The sequence below is a fragment of the Copidosoma floridanum genome, unplaced genomic scaffold (genome assembly GCF_036245765.1).
Source record: "Copidosoma floridanum isolate Cflo_tuat_1 unplaced genomic scaffold, Cflo_Japanese_pri ptg000019l, whole genome shotgun sequence".
In the NCBI taxonomy this organism is placed as follows: domain Eukaryota; kingdom Metazoa; phylum Arthropoda; class Insecta; order Hymenoptera; family Encyrtidae; genus Copidosoma; species Copidosoma floridanum.
In genome coordinates, this window is record NW_028321896.1 from 13,747,655 (window position 1) to 13,770,415 (window position 22,761).

Here is a 22,761-nt window from a genome sequence, read left to right on the forward strand (position 1 = left end):
AGATAAAACAAAGGGGGAGGGGGTGCCCCTTTTTTTTACAGGATCAGATCACACGCTCGTCGTACACGCTTGCAGGGTGTCGTTGAGATCGCTTGCATGACGCTTGTTTTTTTTTTTTTTTTTTTTTTTACTTCAACGATACATGTATGTGCACGCAGTTGAACATTGGAGAGGGGCCAAAACGCGCAGGCGTGTTTGAAAATATACTTGGTTAGTTGTCCTACGTATTAATATTATTGTATTTCTCTTGCTACCAATTTTATAAATATTTATAATTTTTACACTTGCTTTTTCCAAACATACAGTTATGGACTTAGCATTTATGTACATTATCAAACACGCATGTTTAATGATACAGTTACAGTTGAAAATATGCAAATAAAAAAAAGGAAACTATGTGAAAAATTGGAGAACTTATCAAGTTAACTCCTATGAGTTTTTTTTTACAATTTTTTCAACTACCTCTATCCCAAAGGGTAGCCTGTAGGTACGCATATGCGACTCATGACCTGCCAGTGTTCGTACGTACACACAAAACAATACTTTGACGAGTTACTTGAGAGTTGCTATTTATTACTATTATACATTTTTTTTCCATTTGGATAGTAGAGACCTGAGAGGTCCAGATGCTAAAATTTTTATTTTCTTCCGAGTAAAGTGAGTAAAAAAACTGTTAATATGTAGATACATGGGAATAAACAATACAATATGATTTAACAATTCGCAGCTGCTTTGCCGTTTCAAAAGTATTTTCATTTTTTGATTTGTTTCTACACTTTTTTTTTGATTGTATCAAATGAAAGTGTGTATTTTATTTTACACATTAAAATGTTTCAATTGCAATAAAGTAGTAAAAAAATTCACTTTTAAATTAAGTTTGTTTGAGATTCGTTTTGGCTATTGGGAATATCCTTGAAAACTTTCACGGTCATCGCGAAAGTTTCCTATAGGAATGCTGCATCAAAGAGAAAGAGACGAACATCATTTTTGCCTCTAAAAAGAATTTTTGTCTGCTTCTCTACAAAGTGTTGTTCTACTCATGGTAATTGAAATTATTATTATAAACGACCATCATTTGTTGAGAATTTTATTGGTCCATCAAAAAAATTATCGAGTTTCAAGAAAACCCCGTCATCATTCATTTTAAGAGATTAAAAATACTTTTCGCGAGAATTTTATTGACATTTTTCAATCACAACTTGGGTTTTCCAATTATTTTTCCTTCTCCCTCAGGAACGGGAGGACGCAATCGCCAGCTAACAATGAAAGATCAAGAGATCCCCCTCCCCAAGTCCAGACCGACGAGAAATTTAATAAATCCCTCCTCCCTCGCCCCATTATCGACACCTACGGCGACATCTAAAAAAAAAAAATCCTGTCCTCAAGACCCACAAAAAAAAAAAAAATCATCCGCATTCGCGTACATTATTCAATATATTACAATACAAATAGATAGAAAACACTACCGATAAAAATCATCGAGTTTCCGATCATACCTAAACGCGCGCTAGTCTAATTAAAAAAATATTTGTTTATTTACACGACGACGGCCCCTTGCATCCCTCTTAAATAGCCGCTCCCACGTATATGTATATATATACATGCACATTTATAAACCGCAGAGATTCGAGGATGAACATACTACCGATCGACCATCATGCATAATAAATACCCGGACAACCACCTGCAACGATACCCTTGTAAGTGGTAAATACAAAAAAAATAAATAAAATAAAATCAACATACACACAACATACAAGGAACCAAATAGACAGTTGAAAAGCACACACATCAGGTAATTGTTTTTCTTTCTCGGTCAACGAAACACCCATTAAATATGTACACAAAACCTTTTTGCACCCGCGCGTGTAAACGCTTACATGTTATATAGCTGCAGCATCGATCTCACGCGTAACACATATTATATTATACCACGTATATAAATTGATACACTTGGCGTACGGCGAGCCGCGCTCTTTTTATGCGTTGTCTTGACGCGAAAGAGAAAAAAAAAAATAAAAATCAACGAAGAGAAAAACCATTCCGTTTACACGCTGTCTTATTGTTGGCGCATCGTCGCTCGTATATGCATAGCTCACTCCGACGTTGCGAGAAAGACACGTAGGCAAAAAAAAAAAAAAGTAAATAAAGAAACAAGAGAGAGGGAGAGAGCTCGGGTGTGCTTCTGAGATTCAACGACTGTCCCATGCTTCGGTGGAGCCAACGGTGGTGTCCAGTTGTCAGCCGGCGCGCTGTTGCTGTTGTTCCGACGACGAGGCCTCGGCTTGACTCCTCGACGAGTTGCCGGGATCTGGAAATCATACATTTTTGATGATATTTGTACACAAAGTTGGATCGCGTCGATGGTTACGCCGTGACCTCTGACGTAATGGAAGGCGTATATACGTAACCAAAGGGTGAAAAAACAGATTGCAAACGCGGCGCTCTCGGGATTTATTGGGAGCCGGCCAGCCGTAAATTAAAAATTGTCGCTCCTCTGATCGGTATGGACTTTATTTCGGAGCAAACGATGGTAAACGGAGAATCGCGCGCACCGGCCTCATTACACGCGCGAGTCCCAATTAAAGATTTACGAGACAGCATCGCGTACAAATACGTACGTATATTTATATACATATATATATGTGTGCATGGATAAAGGTTAGCAGGTTGATGAGGTCGTTTTCAACGCGAGCATGCTGTTAACGCGGTCGGGCAGTAACTCTGTTTATCGATTGCTCGTGCGTATATACACGGAATTGTTGAATCGATCTTATTTTTATGGCCGTTCGCGTATATCGGGGATTACTGTTATTACAGCGACGGACCTTCGTGAGGCAAATGTGGTATACTGCGAGGGTTCACGTGCAATGGCTCGATCGGGATTTTCTTTTTTCCCTCTCGCTCTCGTTCGACATTAATTTATATGTCGTTGAAATTGTGACTACTATTATTATTATTACTTTTTTTTTTTTCTTTTGTTAGATTTTTTTCCACGAGATTTTTCAAAGATAATACAGGACGTTACGATGCGATTGGATATTAATAATAAAGGGGAGTAGGGTAAAATCGAACTTTTGATTAAATAAAAGAACGAGTGTACGAATTATCCCTGTCCCCTCTTGTATATTGTTATTAAAAAAAAGGAATACCGACCCGTGCTGAGTGCCTCGAGTTTCTCGGGTAGATCGGCAGTGCCGGTCTCCGCGTGCTGCCCTAGTATGTCGGGCATGGCGTTTCTGCGTCCAGTCCGGCCGGTCGACAGGAACTCCTGAGTCCCCTCGCCGTTTACGAAGCCGCTCGGCGTCACGGCACCGCTGGAGCTTCCTGCCGCGCCTTCGTCCTTGCAACCAGAACTTGTTCCCGGCACCCCGGGCTCACCCTCCGAATACTCCTGCGACAGCATCCTCAGGACTGCGAGCCGACGAGCAGCACCTTGAATATTTTTTTTTTTTTTTTTTTTTTTTTTTTTTACTGGCGTGAAAGAGGCGCTTCACGAGAACCTTACATTCTGGAATACCAGAATTATGGTAGCTCAAAGACATGCAATTTTTAACTTCGAGCTCGTTTACCCTTTCACAAAATAAATTTATTTTAATGCTATTTATTTTCACAGATATTTTTTTGCCGTAGTCGATAAATAGGATTATCGAGAATAAATATATACCGTTTAGTTTCAAGCACTCACTCATAGCATTTTTCATAAACTAAATTTAAAAAAAAATTTAACGACCAAAATGACGTTGGTCTAGGTTTTCTATTTTAAAAGTGAAACAAAGAATAATTTTTTCAATATTTTAGTGTATTATAAAATCTGTTGGTCGTTAAATGCCGTGGGCAACGCTCGAAATTTCAGAATCATAAATTTACACGTTCAAGAATACTTTTCGAGGATTCATAAAATCGCACGTAAATTTGGTTTCAAAAATTAAAATCCATTCGTAGGATTGCAAATTTTTTCAGCTGTATCGAAAAGTACTTTCGGTAGAAAAAAAAAAAAAAAAATACGGATCGTAAGCTCCCATTTTGCGTGCATCGATTTTTCATTCATGGCAATATCTGTACAGCTAAGAAATTGTTTCGAGAGCTTTAGAGGAAATTTTGCATAAAAATAATATTGGACAAGCACTTTCGGTACTTAAGCTGTAGCGAAGTTTTTACGCGCACATTCTGCACTCACAGACAACTAAGGTTCTCATATTGATTTTCCATATTCTCCAAACTCATGAGAAAATGGCTATTTTACTACACTGTACGAAGTCTTCTTGAATCAAGAAGTACGACATTCGCAAGCTAACGTAGCTCAATTATATTATTTTAAATACCAAACGAAACAAATAGATCAGCAGCTGTGGTGGTATTGTTATACACGATGTAGCATACATATAGCCAAAAGTATCAACAAATGATGTATGTTTTTAACGTAATTTTTGGCAAAAACCGTGCTCCCATAGCTTGTTAGTCAACAGTTGAGTTAAATCGTTACAACAGTTGGTTTGATCGATCGATACAATAATCTTATGATGGACACCATTGTTATTGTTGTTGGAATAAACCAGGGCAAAACAGAGAAAGCCCTATGTACTTAACCGAGTTTCCCTGTACAGATTAACCACATGTACCTGCAATCGTTGGAGCATTGCATAACTCGTACAGTATATATTGCCGTGGAACGGATATTGCGAGCGGAACAAACGACGCGTGCGTTCATTGCGAAGCTAAGTCACCGCGCGGCCTTTCCCCGTGAGTAATTTTTCAAACAATGGCTGCAATATAATATATGAGTGGCTTATTGTTTTTCACGTGCTAAGTAGACGAACATCAGACAAAACGAAACAAAAAACAAGACAAAGTGCTCCTAATTGCACACGTAATCGTCCGGGGCGAATTGAATGGCCGAAGGACAAGTTTGAGTGTCACGCGCGTGCATCGCTTAAAAGCGATCGTTGCAGTACTCGGCTGGCGTGAAACTACGAGAAAAGAGAGGTTACACGTATACAGGCGAAGATGCACTGGTCTCGAGAAAAGGTTGACGTCTTTGTCATCGCAACAAGTTCAAGTCACAGAGTTTACGCAAAGCCATAAAATTACGGCAAAATAGGTTGTTATGCGTATTGAGGTGGAATATACATATATTCTTTATATCTACGCCAGCCATAACTCGGGAAATGTGTTTTTCTAGTTATCAGTGGTAGCATTGGGAGAAGAACACTTTGTGACAATCACTACAATGATGTAACTTTACATATTATTAAATTAATTTTATACGTATTTTGCGTAATATGATAACAAAAAGTACTCTATGGATTTTTCAAAAATTGAGTCACTAGATTTTTGAAGGACTAATCTTTACTTTTTTAGAACTCATTTAACGAATATTTTCTTAATACTAGCAGGCTGAACGCAATTCTTCTATTTCACATAAACGCACTACCATTGAGTCAAGTTAAATGAATTATTTAGATGCTCGCAGTCAACGGAGTTGATAAACGTTCTATGTGTGTCATAAAACCCCAAGTAAAACAAAAAAAGGTCTGTACGCAGAATTAAATATTATAATATGGCATTAGGTACAAAGATTACTACATTCTACCGTTACGTCAATGTGTAAAATTTTCTTTAGCGAAAATATTGTGAACTAGTGATCAACAAATAAAAATTCAGATGAAGAAGTTTAGGTGTAGGATTTGTAATTGACATTATGTACCACATAATTCTGCATTTGATAATTTCACAAGGCTTATTGCAAATGATTCATTAAATTGTCTTTTTTTTCCCTCTTGTCTTTTGTCTTTCGAATATCCTTCAAGTTTATCCTCCTTTCGCTAATTTTCGTTCTTTTAATTAGTAAAATTGTTTATGCTTGCTCCTTCTCCCTCATTAAATACTGCAAGGTTTACCCTCCCCCTGAATTAGTTACGTAGTTGATGGTAGTCCCCTTGGAGCAAACGGGATTGTACCCTGCTCCTCACTACATATTATATACTCAAATAAAAAATACATTTTTATTGAACGCTCCATCCACCTTTTTTTCAGCAATTGTAGTTATATTTTAATAATAAATTTAGAAGAAGAAGTAAACATGGTTGGCGTATTATTAATTTTTCACGTTGGTCCACTTACTAGCTCTACCGTACCGGTAATTCGAAAATTATACACGTTCACTTCTAGGTACATGTAATCAATTTGTAGAATTTTTTTTTTGTACCCCAATGTAAACAAAAAAGTTTTACGTACAAAACTAAGAAATTAAAAAAAATGAATCAGCAAAAAATTAATTTCGTCTTTAAAATATGATCTGCTGTTGGGCGAGTATTTTAACGTTATACGCATGCATCTCAAAGTCAATTGCACTGACGCGTCTAAAGTTCGAATGGCAGCTTGTTAATAATGCTCCGAATAAGCTCATTAGATGCACGCGACGCGACGTCAGGTTCCCGTTATATGCATCGGTGCAGCAGCTTTAGTCACGAAAACGCTTCCCCAGTATCCCTGATGTTGCATCAAAGTTTATTCGGAAACTAAAATTTTCCGTCTGAAAATTAAAGAGGAAGACACAGAGCGAGTATTGTTTTTCTTTGTCTTGTGATGAAGGCACAATGATTACTGTCACTTTGACGCTTAAACTTGGGAAAACAAAGCTGCTGGGGCTATTATCATTTGTTGCATAATCTTCTTTCAGTGACACTAGTTTTTTTTATTTATTTTTTTTTTTCGCACGAAAACTCTAATTCAAACAATTTTAGAGAAAGATTTAAGAAAAATACATTACTTATCGCTGTCAAAACTCATACCACGTAAATATCTTGCTTTAATGATATTCAAATCTCTATCCTCAACGTGCTGGAATCGATTTTTTTTAAATAAAAAATGTATATTAATAGCTCTTGATTAGTCGACAAGTGCTGTTCTGGTATCTAAATGTATATATATATATATGAATACGTGTAGTGTAGCACTTGAGATAACTTTTTTTTGTTTACTATCAAGTGTTAGTACATACTCAGCAACTTCAGTTAAAGTGTATAGCAGATATTTGCTCCACATATGAAGTATCATCAAACAAATAAGCAAACAAAAAAACCTAAACTTTGATAAATATACAACCATCATTAATTTTTCGCTGTTTAATCAAACACTTCTGTTTAATTGGCCACACAAAATTCTGCTCTACATAATACATTATATAAATTCAAGCTGCTTTAGTCGAGTGCAGTATGAGAATACATTACATATAAATTCAAGCTGCTTTAATCAAGTGCAAGTATGCAGTACGAGCCCTCGGGAAGGTGTACATATGCCCATGTGTGCTGGATAAAAGGGTGGTGTCTTTCAAGATTACGATTCATCGCTCGTACACTTCGGACAAACGACCGACGTTGTAATCTGATTGCACGAATCTTTGTCCGTCTTCACATCAAATTGTGAACAAAAAATCACATCGATCGGAGAATCCAGCGATGATGATGATGATAAGGATCGAACATTAAAATGCGTCATGAGGCTCAGTCCACGTCAGAGATGCTCATCTGCGTTTAAGTACGATTGAGGGGCCTATATATGTACAGTACATATACGTAAACAAATTTTAAGGCTACCCGAGAAATGTAATATTAGAAAGAACGACGACGTAGCGAATGAATGAACAAGCGAAATTAAGTTACTCGTGGAAGAAAAGTAAATTGCTGTAAATTGAATGATGTACGAGAGACTTGAGCTATTTCTGCGTAGCAGAAAGGGAGATGAGATGGGACGCGGAGGGAAAAGAAAAAGAGAGATAAACGAGTTATACAGAGGTGAAATGGTCGATCTGTCCCATCTATGTGTGTCGGTGTGTATTTTGAGCGGAACAGAGGTCGATGAAAGTGCAGCTGATGGTGATCAAGAATGTAAAGCCATCCCTTAAAAATCGGCGCGAAAACTATAGTTGTCCTTGCGAAAATTCATGCAGATACAACGGCTGATTTGATCGACACTCTTGTGTGCAAATGATGAACCGACCCAAGTATGATCCTCGTGGGAAGAAAATTATGATGACATCATTTTTGTAGAAGAGAATCATTTGAATTAATAGTTTTTTGTACCGAGGAAAATATACGTAGCTTTAAAAAATAATTTTCAAACTGAAAGCATAAATCTATTATCGTCGTGTTCCATCAAAGTTTTTGACTCGCTTTGTTGCAGATCTATTTTTTCCCTGGCAACTCATTGTGAAGCCATGAAAATGAAAAAACAAAAAAATAAAATGAGGCAGGTAAGACGGAATATTAAATCTCGCACAAAAACAAGATCACGACACCTATAGGCTATCGTCTCTCGCGGCGCAACGGCGACGCCCGGGAGGATGAAGATCGAGTCGTATCTCGTGGCGTTGGAGGGAGAAGCGGATGCGCTCGGAAAGACAGTGAGATTGAAAAGAAGAGGCGAATAAAAAGAAGGCAAGACGTCGGGGTGATTAATTTCGTGAGCCAAGGGGAGGGGAGGAAGGAAGATTGACGGGGCACACTTAACAAATAAAAAAAGGAAGCAACGAAAAAACACGTCAGCCGCGAGTGGGAGCTTTTGCTCGTCCTGGCAACCCGATGAAAGAGGGAGATGGATATTGCGGGCGGGAGCACGGCTATAGAGGGGGATGTTATTGACGTGCTGCGACGCGAGGTACGTTCGTTGGCGTTTGAATTTTCTTTTTTTTTTTCTAATTTTTATTGGCGAGTGGGGAGTCACAGCCTTGAATGTTATTTTTCTCGGCGGTAGTTTCAAAGTAGGTTTCGACAAAAAACGTCAGACACCAAAATACGAACAACAAGGATCAATAGATGACTTTTTTTTTTCCTTTCCATTCGAGCGAGTGCACTGACTTGCACAAGGAAAAGTGGTGGTTTTTACGGATATCTCCTGAGTGCCGTTCGTTGATTACTATTTTACGACTAGTTTAAAAGTTACGTGTTAATTCGGGATGTTTATCGCATGCAAGTGGATTTTGTAAGCTACAAAAAGTACAAGGAAATAAGTGTCATTTTGCTTCTTGATTACGGAATCATTTATGAAGTACGTCTATTTGATGACGACTGATTACATGATCAGAAACGAAAAAGTTAAGGACTACGGAAATTTCTACTTGCAGTCAGTGTGAAATTGTACTTTTGCAACTTCTGTGTAATACATGGATGTACACACACTACTTAGTGTTTACAAGGGCCATGAGCACACGTTGGTCAAATACTGTCAATTGGTGTAAATTTGCCTCGTTTCAATCTTTGTGAAATAAAATTACACATCAAAAATTATAATTATTCATTCACTTCTGGTCATATACGAGATAAAATACATGTAAAAAATTATTAAAATAGTTTTTCATTGTAATTTATCGAAACATGCTCTGTTGAAGACCCGTAAATTATTTTCTACTTGGGAAATTATTAATACGAGCAAATTAATATATTTTTTTTTTTATTTCTAATTTGTAACTATTGAGTTAAAATTTTGATCTATAATTTAACTAAACAATTTACGCGAATTGACTTCCAACTCAAGAGTTCATCGACTACGAATTAACTTATATACGAACAAGGTAAGACGAGTCATCGACTGCAGGTGCATATAGAAAATGAAGTGTAAACTAACCTGAACTATATTTTAAATTTGTTATTTTAATCTATTTAAGATAAACACTCATATCTAAACAAAATATTTTTAACTGAACTAACAATAGATTTAAAGTTAATTACAATATTCTGCTAATCCTATACTACGGTGAAACACACAGGCAAACAGTGCGAATTAAATAAAAGCGTATATACAAAAAAACGGGTGTAACAAATGCTCATTACTGCAACATTAGTTTCATAAAGACTGACCAATCATAAGAATTCGCGATTCATTTGAAAGGGTATAGGTACAGAAGCACCGAGATGATGCTTTGCGATTTTCGTCTTTGTTTGCCATCCCGATGAAATTGGCTGCTGTGTTTCCAACAAAGACGTGCTTTTACAAAGAAAATGAACGATCATCCGCCGACTCGTTTCAACGAATCAACGGACACAAAGGAGCAATGGGATTACCAAAAAAAGTACAGAGGGAAAAATTAGTAGAAAAAAAAGGATATATTGAAAGCGAAAAAAAGGATTAAGTGAAAAAGCAGCCAGCTAAGAGGAAAAAAGTACAAGTACGTGTTGGTTAATATGTTTATTAAGAAAAACGAGAACAAAAAATTTGAGCTTTGTCGTGAGCGTGTGTACATACAAGTGAATAGGAAAACAAGAAAAAAAAAAAAAAATTACAAAGGATGTGAGCGAGAGAAAATAACGTGGCTGAGGTTGTACCTTGGACGGTTGTGATGTTGGTGGTGATGGAGGGTGGGCGCTTTCTCCGGTTACTATGCTTGGCCAGTCTGTTGGATACGGGTATGCGGACGCCCCCATCAAGCCGAGCTTTCTGCTGCTTCTTCACCTGCACCCTCGTTTCATGTTATGTTAAATACATGTGCAAGCTTTCTTTTGCTGTTTATCTACTCGAATCTACTTTTTTTTTTTTTTTTTTTTTTTTTTTTTTTTTTTTTTTCATTTCATCGCATTAAACACACCCACGCGTACACACACACAGGGATTTTTTCACGTATTAGAGAAACGCACGGTTCTCCCCTGCTTTTATTTCCCTTCCCCGCGTTTTTTTCGCATGGCCTCGTGCAGACGCAAAGCATAATGAACGGCACTGCTCTAATGCTCGGGATATAGCTTTATTGTATCCTAGGGCTTACAAGTGCGTATATATAGCTTCTTCTTTTTATTTTCTGGCAGTGGTTGCAAGGGGCGAAATATTCCAGTGACAAAATGTTTTTACTTTGACCAGGTCGAGTTTTTAAAAGTAAGAGAAAAATTTCCTGATTATACGTGGGGTAGAAAATACGTAAAAAAAAAAAAAAATAAATAAAAAAAATTCAGGTAAAATTTGAGATTGAACGAGACGAGTGAGCTTAATTACGCTCAACAGCATAAAGCTTTTAACTCTGCGACACTAATGAAGAAGTCCTTAGAGCTTCATCATCCGGATAACGATAATTTACGCAAAAGAGAATTTTTTAGAAATAGCTTCGGAAGAGGGAATAACCCAAATTTACGTGAATCAAATCCCCTCCTGATGAAAATAAGCACGTTCGCTTTATTCATAGACTATACCCAAATTCCCATTCCACGTGTAAGAAAATAGAATATAAAAAATAAAAAATCATAACCGGACATTATATTGTGCAATACAGTTAAGTAAAATGAATTGCACGTGTGCGTTGATTATTTTTTTATGCCACTACAGTGTAACAAACAAGCTAAAAATGTATGAAAAAAGAGTGGTACTGTATATCACTGCTAGGTATTTTTTAAAGAACGTCTCTATTTCTCGTTTGCTTTATGTCAAAGGACACTGATTGAAAAATGTGTTTATTGAGAGTTTTTGGGGCGGAAATAATTTGCCCGATGGAATAATATATCTGGGTCGCGATGCTGATGTTTTACGGCAGATGGGTAATGCGGAGAATTTTTTTTGTGACTGTAAAAAAAAAACAAGAAAAATTGGAAAAAATGCAGGTATGGGTAATCACAATTTAAATGAATTCCCTTTAAAAAAATATTGTTCTTCGACCTTCCACATTTGACTCAATTTCGCGTGGACCATGAATACATTATGCACAACTCATTTTTATGCAAAACCCATACCGAGTTCGATCATTATTTTCTCGTCGGGCGATAAATATTTCAGAATTTCAGGCCAATCAAAAAGAAAAATGGAAAATCGTAAACGGCTAAAGACAATCATGGATTTTATAAAAAAATTTAATTACTTTTGCAGAAATTCTCTTTCAAATAACAACTAAGTTTCCTGTGTTATTTTTAGCATACAAAACGTTGTTATGATAAGAAAAAATTGAAATGCAAAATGACAACGGAAAAAAGAAAAATTCATACACATTCTGGGTATGTACGTGGCGAAGGACTATTAACTTTTTTCATTACAAACTTCGAAAGGTCGCTCTTCAGGTTATAAGTAGTTTTTTCGCGTATTTAAAAAAAATCCGTACTTTTAGCTTGATTATCAGTTCAACGTGGTGACACAAGAAGCTGACGGCATAATATAATTTCTGGCATAAATAGAAGAACATAATACCTGTCTATACACTAACGACAACATCAAATAAAACTATAGAGATGTATGTGAATATAGGTCTAAAACAACTAAATTTCGAAGCGAAAAAAATGTCTCTGAAGAGAGAGAGAGAGAAAAGGCGGAAAATCACAGGTTGTTTTGCTATACTGGTAAATCGATCGATGGTACATATGCTAAAGGGTAAAGATTTCCGGGAAACTTATTATTTCAAACGCCAGGCTATTGATTTTCTTTGCCAGCTTGTGTGAAAACCAGCACAAACTTCCAAAGATACGACCCTTAACCAGGCACACCAATATAAGAGTAGTTCGACTTTCACGTATGTGCCAAAGACGATGGTGGAAAAAGAGATGCTTATTAGTAGTTGTGTGTAAGTTATGTAACACCCTTTTATTTCTGGGTGAGGTCAGGTGGGCCCTTTACTTCTCAAGCGCAGCTCTGCCTCGCACCCTTTTATTCGTAGACATTTTTTTTCTTTTTATCACAGACAGACGACGAAGAGCTGGTCAAGCTTTTTTTTTTCTTCTTTTTTCAATCGAGGTAAATTTTGAAAAGAGATGGTCTAAATTATTGGTACAAGCTCTGGCTCGCCTTAGACGGGTTTATCGTTGAATTATTATGCTCGTCACTTTTATTTCTTTTCCTCTGATTTCGCACGAGTGCTTCATCATTTAACAGCTATTCTTGTACACACATATATATATCTACGCCCACAACTGGCTTATTGGCTATGCACGAGATTATGAAGACCCCTTTGAATAATTTATGGTACTTTGACTGGTGAGATTGTTATCAGAGCCAGTTTGGGATCTTAAAGAGCTTTCTATGCACGAAAATCATTGTTTTTGTACTCCACAACTAACATTTCTTTTTTATTACTTAATTTTTTCTACACACTTATGATGAGAAAAAAATGAAAACTGTCGTGATTTTATAAGGTGAGAAAAAATATTGCAGAGCACAATTTTTTTGTTTTCCCTTTTATTTTGAGTTGAAAAATAGAACCCAAGCTCAAACCGAAATTAGGAATGATCTTTTACAGTAATACCGTATTTTTTCCTCAGTTTTTTCTGAATTGATTTAGAAGTTTGGAGAAAAAAATTTAAGTTTGATGCTGGAAAACTCCTGTAACATGGTGATCCAAGCATCTTGTTGTACTTCTTTTACTACAAACGTAAAAAGTGTTATCATATTATTACATATAAACTTGACTTGAGCTATACCTTGTAAAATCTGGTAGGCCATTTCTTAATGAGGCACTATCATTAAATCTCAGATTTATATGAATCTGCGGCAATTCCTGGTGATAGTAGAACCCTAAAGATACTGTACATCGGGATGCTCAATCTGCTGCTGCCTTAGCTGAGTAATGAGTAGATATTAGCTACAGTAATAATAAGATAAATATAATTATAATATTTGAAGCTTATTGGGTTCAATAGGCACAATCACTCCACAAATCTTAATTCCTGGGACTACGAGTCACCAAGCTTGTACCACCTTACTTTCTCCTCCACTTTTATTATAAAATTACAATAATGATGATAATAGTAAATTATTAATCTCATTATTATCATCCACTATTTATTTGATAACAATAATAATAATAACAATCGTATGTCATGCTCCACTTCCCTTATTTGTATAATGCATAAATTATCAAACTTGGACTGATAGATGACATAATTCACAAATTCCATGTCGATTCTCCGTACCTACTAACAATCAATAAAATTTGTGATTTCCAGATGGTAAAATTCATTTTTGTACGCACAAACACGTCACACAATAAACATAAAAATACCACGTATTCTCTCAAGGACAACAGAAATTCGGCAGTCCCTGTAAATGGATGAACCGTAGAGAAAAGATGATTTGAGGTATGGTGATGTCTACAGCAATAAGTTTCGCATAGAGAAGAGAGAGAGAGAGAGAGAGAGAGAGAGAGAGAGCGTAAACTCGATCGGCGCCCGTTGATTAGATTGCCTTCCCCTTTTGGTGGTATATATAGAATGTCCATGCGTGCGTCGGCAATTTCAGCCGTGCTTCCATGCTCCTCATCCATTGTACCACAGGTAGAATATATAAAAGCCATGTATATAACCAAGCGTGCTTGTCCGACAGTTATCAGGTGATGCTGCACCATATAATGGCAATATGTAGAATATATAATATATATGTACAAGCTCTATTTGGCCGCATGATACGTAACGCGTTTTATTGCACGGTAACTCGGCTGTGCTGGTCTGGCGCATCGCGTATGACAATCCTCCATCATAGGAGCAGGTAGCACTCGGAGGCATATAGCCGGCGTTTGTTCGTTCCCTTCCGCTTTATTATATTCCGTCCACCTGATGGCCAACCTTGACGAGGGAAGCTTATCCTCGATTTCTCTCTCTCTCTCTCTCTCTCTCTCGTCCTTGCTCTCGGCAAGCACTGCTTGCACAGCAGCTATGAACTTTAATTTTGTACCCCGCGTCTCTGTCTTTTGTGCATTTCCTTTATGCATGTTTATCGATGACATGTCTATAGGTATACTCATTTTCGTGCTCTTTCGAATTAATTTACGTCGTCGTCGTCGTCGTCGTCGGAAAGGGGAAAGAGATCGTGCTGGCTGCACAAGACGAAAACATCGATTCATGACTTCACGGCCAAGTTTCCGAAGACGCGTGTCTTTCGTCTTCGTGTACCAATATTATACATGCTTCTTGATCCTCGGTGGTACAGTTGCAAATGAAGGAACTATCTTCGTCGGCAAAGTGTATCTTGTCACATATTTTTGTAGAATCAATGTATAATATTATTTTAGCGTTTTATAAATATTACTGGAAACTATTTCATAAAAATGCTGTAATAAGTTGATCCAGTTCGTATTTTCTTTAAGACATTGTCGGTTAAAAATGAATGATGCCCTATCTTATGATTTGCCGTTCTCTCTGCTTGTTGTCACGTACGTTAGTCTGAGGTAGGTTATCTCGTTCTTTGCTTGTTATGCTATAGAATATCTTACTCGGTAGCAATGTATCACTGTGACTTAAACAACTTGAATTTTAATAAACTTTTCATTCTATTGAGGATTTAGTAATGTTGCACTCTTATTTTTTAAGTGGTCTTTGAAACTTTATAGTTTTATTATCACCTGACAAAAGAGAAAAAGGGAAATAAAACCCACATTTCCACATGTTGTGGTCAACTGATTACTAACTGCGAAAAAAAAAATCGTTTCTCAAGTTAAGGCTAGTAAGAAATAACCGATTTTTAAAACTACATAACAAGCCCTTCAGAAACTTTACCATCAACAACTTCGACTCACAAACCTTTGATGATTTACAATTGTGTTCAAACACCATTTTGCCAAAAAGCGAAAATTTGAAAGAAAAACATTTTTTTTAGTAATACAGGGACCTGAACACTTATAAATCAGAGTTATACTTAATGCCTTCTTTGTTTGCGGAAGATTGAATTTGTCGACATTTCTCAAAATCGATCGCCCTTTTTTCCTTGATAATAACAACCGGTATCCTTGACCGCATTAGACTTTTATTAATATTTATGTAATGTATTATATTGTGCACTGCAATGAACAGCTATGCACACGTAAGTAAAACATTAAGTATGCGCACCAAGATTATAGCAGCGATAATGAAAACAGCTAGCGACTTTCTACGTACTCGTGTTCACATACACACGTACAATATTTTTTTGTAAACTCGTAATTTTATTGATGGAACTATACAGAGGTAGGTGTATGACAACTTTGGAAAATGTTCTTTTATTGTAAGCAATTATATTCGTTTTGGACATCCTATCTTCCTGGATGAAATGATGTATGTTTTGTGTATATATAAAAGTCCGATGACAAATTCATATCAAATATTTGAAATATAACAAATCTGGCATTACACTGTAAATCTTAACGTGTTAATGTGCACATGTAAAACATGTATTTAAATTGCTTTTATTATAACATTGCTTTTGATTCTATATCCCGTACACCAAAAATCTCGATAAACGTCTTGCACCTAATATTTTTTCAAATCAATAATACAGAAAAATCAGGAGCAAAGTATTATTATCTATTCAACCACGACTTTCTATTCTTTTCCTCAATTTTCTATTCAAATAAATTAATGTCAGCACTTCACAATTTTATTTTGTGCCATGGCCATCTGACATCTTTCAATAAAACCCTTTCTTCCCTTTATTTTATGTGCCTTTTGTTTACGTATAAATAACACACTATCAGACTTTTCATTATCATTATTTTCTCTAATTTATTGTTTGCTCGACCACTAATAAAAAAATTGCTGTGTTGATACAGGACAAATGTCATTTCTGTTGCAAAGGTTATGCAATACTTAAGAAAAACCTACGGTTTTGTACAAAATAATCAGCGTATTTAATCCAACATCTTTGCATCATTATTTTACATGAATTATTTATTGGTACGCAACTGAATCGATAAAACCCTAACAATAGCAACATGTTAAGATTACACAAAAATCACGCGATAAATATAACTAGTGTTGTCAGTTAACATTCAAAGTGAATATGCATAAATGATGTACACTTGATTATCTAAATACAGAAAAGTATCGGAACATATTTTTACCACGAGTTTATTATAAGTCGAACCATAGTATTCCAAATGTAATAACGTGATTACCTTCGCGGCATTAACCTCGACAATAGGTATTCATCGCTTAATAGGACAGGTACAAGAAACCGATCGGCAAGATAACACAATTGTCGTACCTACGCATTACATAAGAGATTATACGTAAAACACTTTGTTCATTATCACAGCTATATACATAAGTATAGTACGATAGTCAATATTCGATGGTGCAGGCTTGAATCGATTACTTTTTTTGCATTGAAATACAAATATATCGTTTAAAATAATTACCTCCCACGGTATTTTGAATGCAAAAGAAATATCAAGACTTATCAATTTCAAAACACAGAGTCCGTGAATAATAAAACTTATCAATTTAGACATTAATGTTAATGATTCGCAGCGACTTATGTTCGATCCACAGTACAAGACTCATCGCCGATAGATTTATGGAAACGAAACAGTTGTCAGAACACGTACTTTAACATTTACAGAAAACTTGAGGGGATCTCAATCAAAGAGAACCGACAAGAAACCCATGAAAAACAATAAGAACAAAATGTTCCCGCACATAACACGTACCAAAAGCCAAATATTGCGTTTCTTATCTACTTATAGATATTAAGAAGTGTATATCGAGTATGTATGTATACTCGAGCTTTTTCGAACTCACCGTAATAAAGAAATAAAAAAGTGCTAATTAGGCACACTCTTCACAATGTATTTACGAGATCGCTCAAAATACATAGATACTTCTAGCCCCAAAACCAAAGGGGTATTGCACTAAACTCTTACTAAATAACGCGTTGCACGACTGAAAGCAGATGTTATTGTTTGAAAATATAAAAAATAGAATTCAAAAAGTTGTCACCGATCGATACGTAGCCCATCCACTCCCTGATTTTCGTTGATGATGGTAAGCCTATATAGGGTTGGAGGCGAGGAACCAATACAAAGGGGAAAGGAAGAGAAAACTATCTCCACCATAGTTTCCTTTTCTCAAGCTTTCCTATTTTTTTCATGAATTTTTCGATGTTCATGCACGGCGACAAGCAACGGGGGACAAACAAGTTTATTTGACCACTTTCTCTCTCCTGCTGCTAATAAGCCCCTGGGTTTCTTTCGCCACTTTTTTTCCCCCTCGTTTTCAGCTACTTTTCCGCGACTTCTTTCCCTTTTCCCTGTGTAATTCACAAATTATACGTTTTCTCCGTTGGTTCCTTTTGCTACAAGCATCGGGTCAATTAGTACCTAGTATTGTCGTTCGTCTTTTTTGTGGAAATACTTTGTAAACAGAAGAGAAAGACAAAGTTTGTGCTCCTCCAAGCCAATTTGCACGCGATTCGAGAAAGAGGGTAAATCTTATGACTTGGACAAAGTTCAAACTTTGACGTCAGCTCATGAAGAACAGGGATAAGTAAGGCGTTTACTTTTTGAACGACTTTCTTCGTGCTCCTTCGTCTCGAGTTGTATACATAACCGTGATGCATTACTGCTTATTTACTTGTTAGTAAGTTTTCGAGAGTATCATGTTCATGTGTGGGAAGCTTATTGCCCAGACAGTTGCAACATATTATTTTCTACCGTAATCAACTGAATTGGGTTATTTATTAAACCTTTATCGTTTGATGGATGATTTCCCTCGGCATCAATTGTAATAGGAACACTCCTTGAAACTGATACAAGTATTGATTGTGATTTTTAAAACGTTTAAATTATATATCGAATGGGCACGCAGTCCAAAGTCCAACATTATTTTTCATAGCTAAAAACTGTGGAGTACGTAATTTTATTTTGTACATTGGATGACGTGTACAACCAATAACTACCCAATACTACGATAGGAGATTGTAAAGTGATATCCAAAGCTCCGAAGCATGTATAACTAGTAGAGGATAATTACTTGATCATTTAAGCTAATGCACATCGTGCTTAAACGACGTGTTTCAAGTTTTATCTCTACATGCATCGATCACATTTAAAAATAGATGGTAAAAAACAAGTTTCCCAAGTTTACGAAAAGCTTTTGTATGTAAGGCATATGCGTACACATAGGACAAATGATACATTTATCACCAAAGAAAAAAGGCGTTACTACAACGTACAGAATTTTTTGTACAAAATATTTTTACTGCTTTCAGATCTACGAGAATTGTGTTCGATATGTTTTGTACGAGTGGTGTAAAGCATTGAGATATCACATGGAAAAAAAGAGCATATTTTTAAGATTCACAATGTTTTTTCCATCACAGATATCAATTTCTTTTTGAAAAAAGACGATATTTTTTTTGGCTAAAGTATTGTTTTCAGCTGCTAACCATTATGAAGCACAATAGACATTAAATAATTATGTTTTTCATTGATACATGATCACATAATATATTTAATTGATAAAAAATTATCCGACCGAAAAAACAAAAGTGTCCTTCATTCTCGCGGAGAAAAATATTTGCGTTCTCGTAAAAAAAAGCCCTCAAAGCCATCAATAATCCGTATACACAAATGTATAAGTGTACGCAAAGCATTGGAGTAACCACCACATACCTAACACCCAGAGATGATAAAAAGTTCGAAAGAGGATGCCACAGGAAAAACAAAGCCCAGGAATTCACGTGTAGCACGAGAACCGTAAAGCCTCATCGCATATTTTATGTATACGAAAGCTTTGCGAACTGCTCCCCCTCGGAAAATCAACATCAGCGAAGCCGATGCTTTGTTTCCAATATATCAACTTACTTTTTTATTTTTTTCTCCCCTAGCCCCCCCAAACACAGTCTCTTTATACATTGGAACCAGAGCCAATATACCGACGACAACAAAAAACCTCAGCTGCTCCAAATAACACGTACGTATAAAAAATATATACACAATGGCATTGCTCTTCATTCATCGAAATACCCCATACCCCCAACCCCAACATTTTTGTTTACGATTCAACCCCTCGACCCCCTCCCCACTTGTTTCCCTTGAATCGGAAATATTTTAAGCTCGTATACAAAAAACGGGGTCTACACCCACAGCTGCGAGGAAACGAGTTCGTAAATCGTATCCAATTTAAGAGTCTACGCGCAAAGTTCGTGTATTGAATAATAATAAGCAGCCAATAAAAAGCGAAAACTCACCATTGGTGAAGTTGGAGGGGAAGCAGGTTGACAAATTGCCCCGCTATCGCTCGGCCGCAACGTTTTCAACGCTCGCCCCCTGATGGAATCGTGGTATTTTGGAGTCAAATATTATACATACAGGTATACCGAGTCAAGCACTGCACTGTATATACTTATAACACGCGTTAATTCGGTCGAACGGACGCCGTGCCGTCTCTCGATTTCTTTACTTATTCTCGTGCGAGTTTTACTCGACACATGCAAATGTGCTCACGCGTGGGTGTCAACGTACACATGTGCATTCGCACTCACATACAAATATACATGTATATAAAAGAGACTCGCGTTTTTCACTACGTATATGTATACAGCCACTTATGAAAGCAGTATATTTATTGGCATGATGTAGATAAATAACTAGTGGACAGATAACACTATTAGCTGTGTTGATTGATGTGTACGGTTGTATATACGGCTGAGTTTCCTTCTCTCTGACGTAATCCGCACTATTCTTAATAATTGCATTTATTTCCCAAGTAGTGGATCAAAGACAACGCGAGGACACTTTTATGTATTACTATTAATAACAGTTGGATGAATAGTGTATATAGAGCACAACCGACGACTGTACGTATATAAGTACATATGCGATAATATAATGTTGCGGAGTCGGGACGCCGACGCATCCGCACACAGACTAAAGTGTTAGCGCCGACGATGGAAGAAACACGCCAACAAAACAAGGAATAGCAGCAGACTACTATAATACGTATACTATAACACGAAATACTATGTATGTAGTATATATGTATATATAGTTGTATATATATTGGAGCAGAAGAGAAACACGCGCGCGCGCGTCGACGCTCGGCGTCGTCTGCTATGCGTTGTGTATATTATAATATGTATATATAGGTATAGCTGTCGCTGTAGCGGATGGATGTATATAATTTATATATAAACTTGATAATTCTGTAATATAAAATGACTATTTTCATAAATGACCGTCGCGATGAAAGACGGTCATCCGCTACTTGCGTGGGCATGTGGGGAGATTGGGATTTTTTTTTTCTCATTATATTCTTTAGTCTGCTAATTTTGCAACTCATAGGTATATACATACACCGAACAATGAAAAGAAAGAGCATCGTGGAATTGGACGATGACAACGAAAAAATAGTACCAAAACCGGTCAGCCGCCTATTGTAAATCATGTGCCATTGTTCGGTGCTGCTAACTAAGTAAAGTGCGCTTGGTTATTTCGGAGGACGGATTATCACTCTGCGCAGCTGCAACTTTTCTCTCTCTCCCCTTACGCTATTGATAATATATAGTATATAGAAGTAAAGTTTACCCTCCGCTTGCGCTTCTTTTTTTTCTTCTCATTCTTATTCTTCTCCGCAAAAAGAGAGAGAAAAAGAAAGAAAGTATTTATACAGGGCCCATCAATCGATATAGCCAAACCAAATTAACGCGCTGGACCAGAAATGGGCTATACTTTTAGTGTGTATACCCATACTTATAATATGCACAAGCCAATCTAGGAAAATTTTTTTTTATTGAAAAATCTGTTGAGATAGTAGATTCTGGCTTACGGTATCCATGTGGTACAAGCAGATGATTTTTATTCGATTTTCCTACTATGATTTTTTAAGCGATCGGTTTTACCTTTTTAAAATGTTTTTTAAACGTAAAAATGTTTTATTGTGTAACTATATGGAAAACCAATAATAAGCAGACATTGGGAAACTTCAAGGGATAAGAATACCCGTGCCAGTTGAAGATTCAAAATCCTGATGGGTTACGAGATTCTTCAATGACATCATTACATTATATAGGAACAATTTTGATCATGAAATTCTTATTCAATATAATTTACGCTTGTCATGGTTTCTAAGTTTGAAAAGAATTTTTATAATCGTACTTGAATTAATTTTGAAAATAATAGTAACGAAACATTTTAGCTGGATAAGGGGGGTAAAAGTGCCCCAAACAATTTTTTTACTATTAAAAGATGTTTTTCTACAAAATTTTAGATTTCTATAGCCCACTCCCGATAAGTGATCGGTCAAAACATGGTTTTCATTTTTTTTTTTCCTTCGTTTTCTAGGCTTAGTGAGCAAAAAAAATCTGAAAATTTCCCTAAAAATGTACTTGTAGATAAAAAATATTCAGAATTTTTTTTTATTTTTGGCGCTAAATTCAAATTTTTAGAGAGGTTTGAAATTTTTCGAAAATTCTAGACACAATCGTTTGATGAGTGGTGTAGCAAAAAAATTTTTTTACGAAAACACATTTGTTTTTCCTATTCCGATGAATTTTCCAGATTTTTATAAGTGTCAGAACAAGCTTTAATAAAATTAATACTGCGATTTTTGGCCTTTTTTGCATTTAAAACCTCTACTAAAAATAGGTTTTTAATAATAGTCTTACAAAGCATTTTTTTTTCATTTATTTATAATGCGGAAAAATGCCAAAAATCGCAGTTTTTTTGGCCCTGTCGCACTACTTTAAAAATCTAAAAAAATTAATGGTGATGGAACAGAAGTGTATCTTTTTAAAAAAAATTTTTTGGCTACACCATTCACAAAAGAATTTTTTCTAGAATTTTTTAAAGATTTTAAACTTATCTGAAAATTTGAGTTTTGTGCTTAAAATTTTTCAAAAATTTCTGTATATTTATTATAAAAACAGTGTATTTTTTAAAATTTTTTCCGATTTTTTTGCCGAATAAGTCAAACAAAATTTTTTATACTGAAAAACACGTTCTGACCGATCACAACTACCAAAAGTGGGCTAGAGACGTGAAATTTGGTAAAAACATTTCTTTATAATACCTTTTGATCCACAAAGTATAAGTTATACAATCGCTTTGGGCACTTT

The 22,761-nt window shown here is 36.0% G+C and overlaps 1 protein-coding gene across 2 annotated transcripts; it reads right to left on the bottom strand.

Moving 5' to 3' along the window:
- Positions 1-493: 493 nt before the first annotated feature.
- Positions 494-20,600, bottom strand: LOC106643732 (uncharacterized). 2 transcript variants are annotated; one of them, XM_014358982.2, is made up of 4 exons: positions 19,897-20,600; positions 10,323-10,449; positions 3,157-3,435; positions 494-2,311 (listed from the first exon to the last, which is right to left on the bottom strand). In XM_014358982.2, exons 1-4 carry the CDS (start codon positions 19,897-19,899, stop codon positions 2,241-2,243), a joined length of 480 nt encoding a protein of 159 aa, XP_014214468.2. In that variant the 5' UTR covers positions 19,900-20,600; the 3' UTR covers positions 494-2,240. The 2 variants fall into 2 exon arrangements, with proteins under 2 accessions (XP_014214468.2, XP_089449394.1); XM_089593268.1 differs by lacking the exon at positions 10,323-10,449.
- Positions 20,601-22,761: the final 2,161 nt, after the last annotated feature.

Excerpts from the sequence above, each read along its gene's own strand:
- LOC106643732 (XM_014358982.2), bottom strand. Across the intron at positions 3,436-10,322 it reads CAACATCACAACCGTCCAAG|GTGCTGCTCGTCGGCTCGCA; the intron begins GTACAACCTCAG and ends AAAATATTCAAG. Across the intron at positions 2,312-3,156 it reads ACTCGAGGCACTCAGCACGG|ATCCCGGCAACTCGTCGAGG; the intron begins GTCGGTATTCCT and ends TATGATTTCCAG.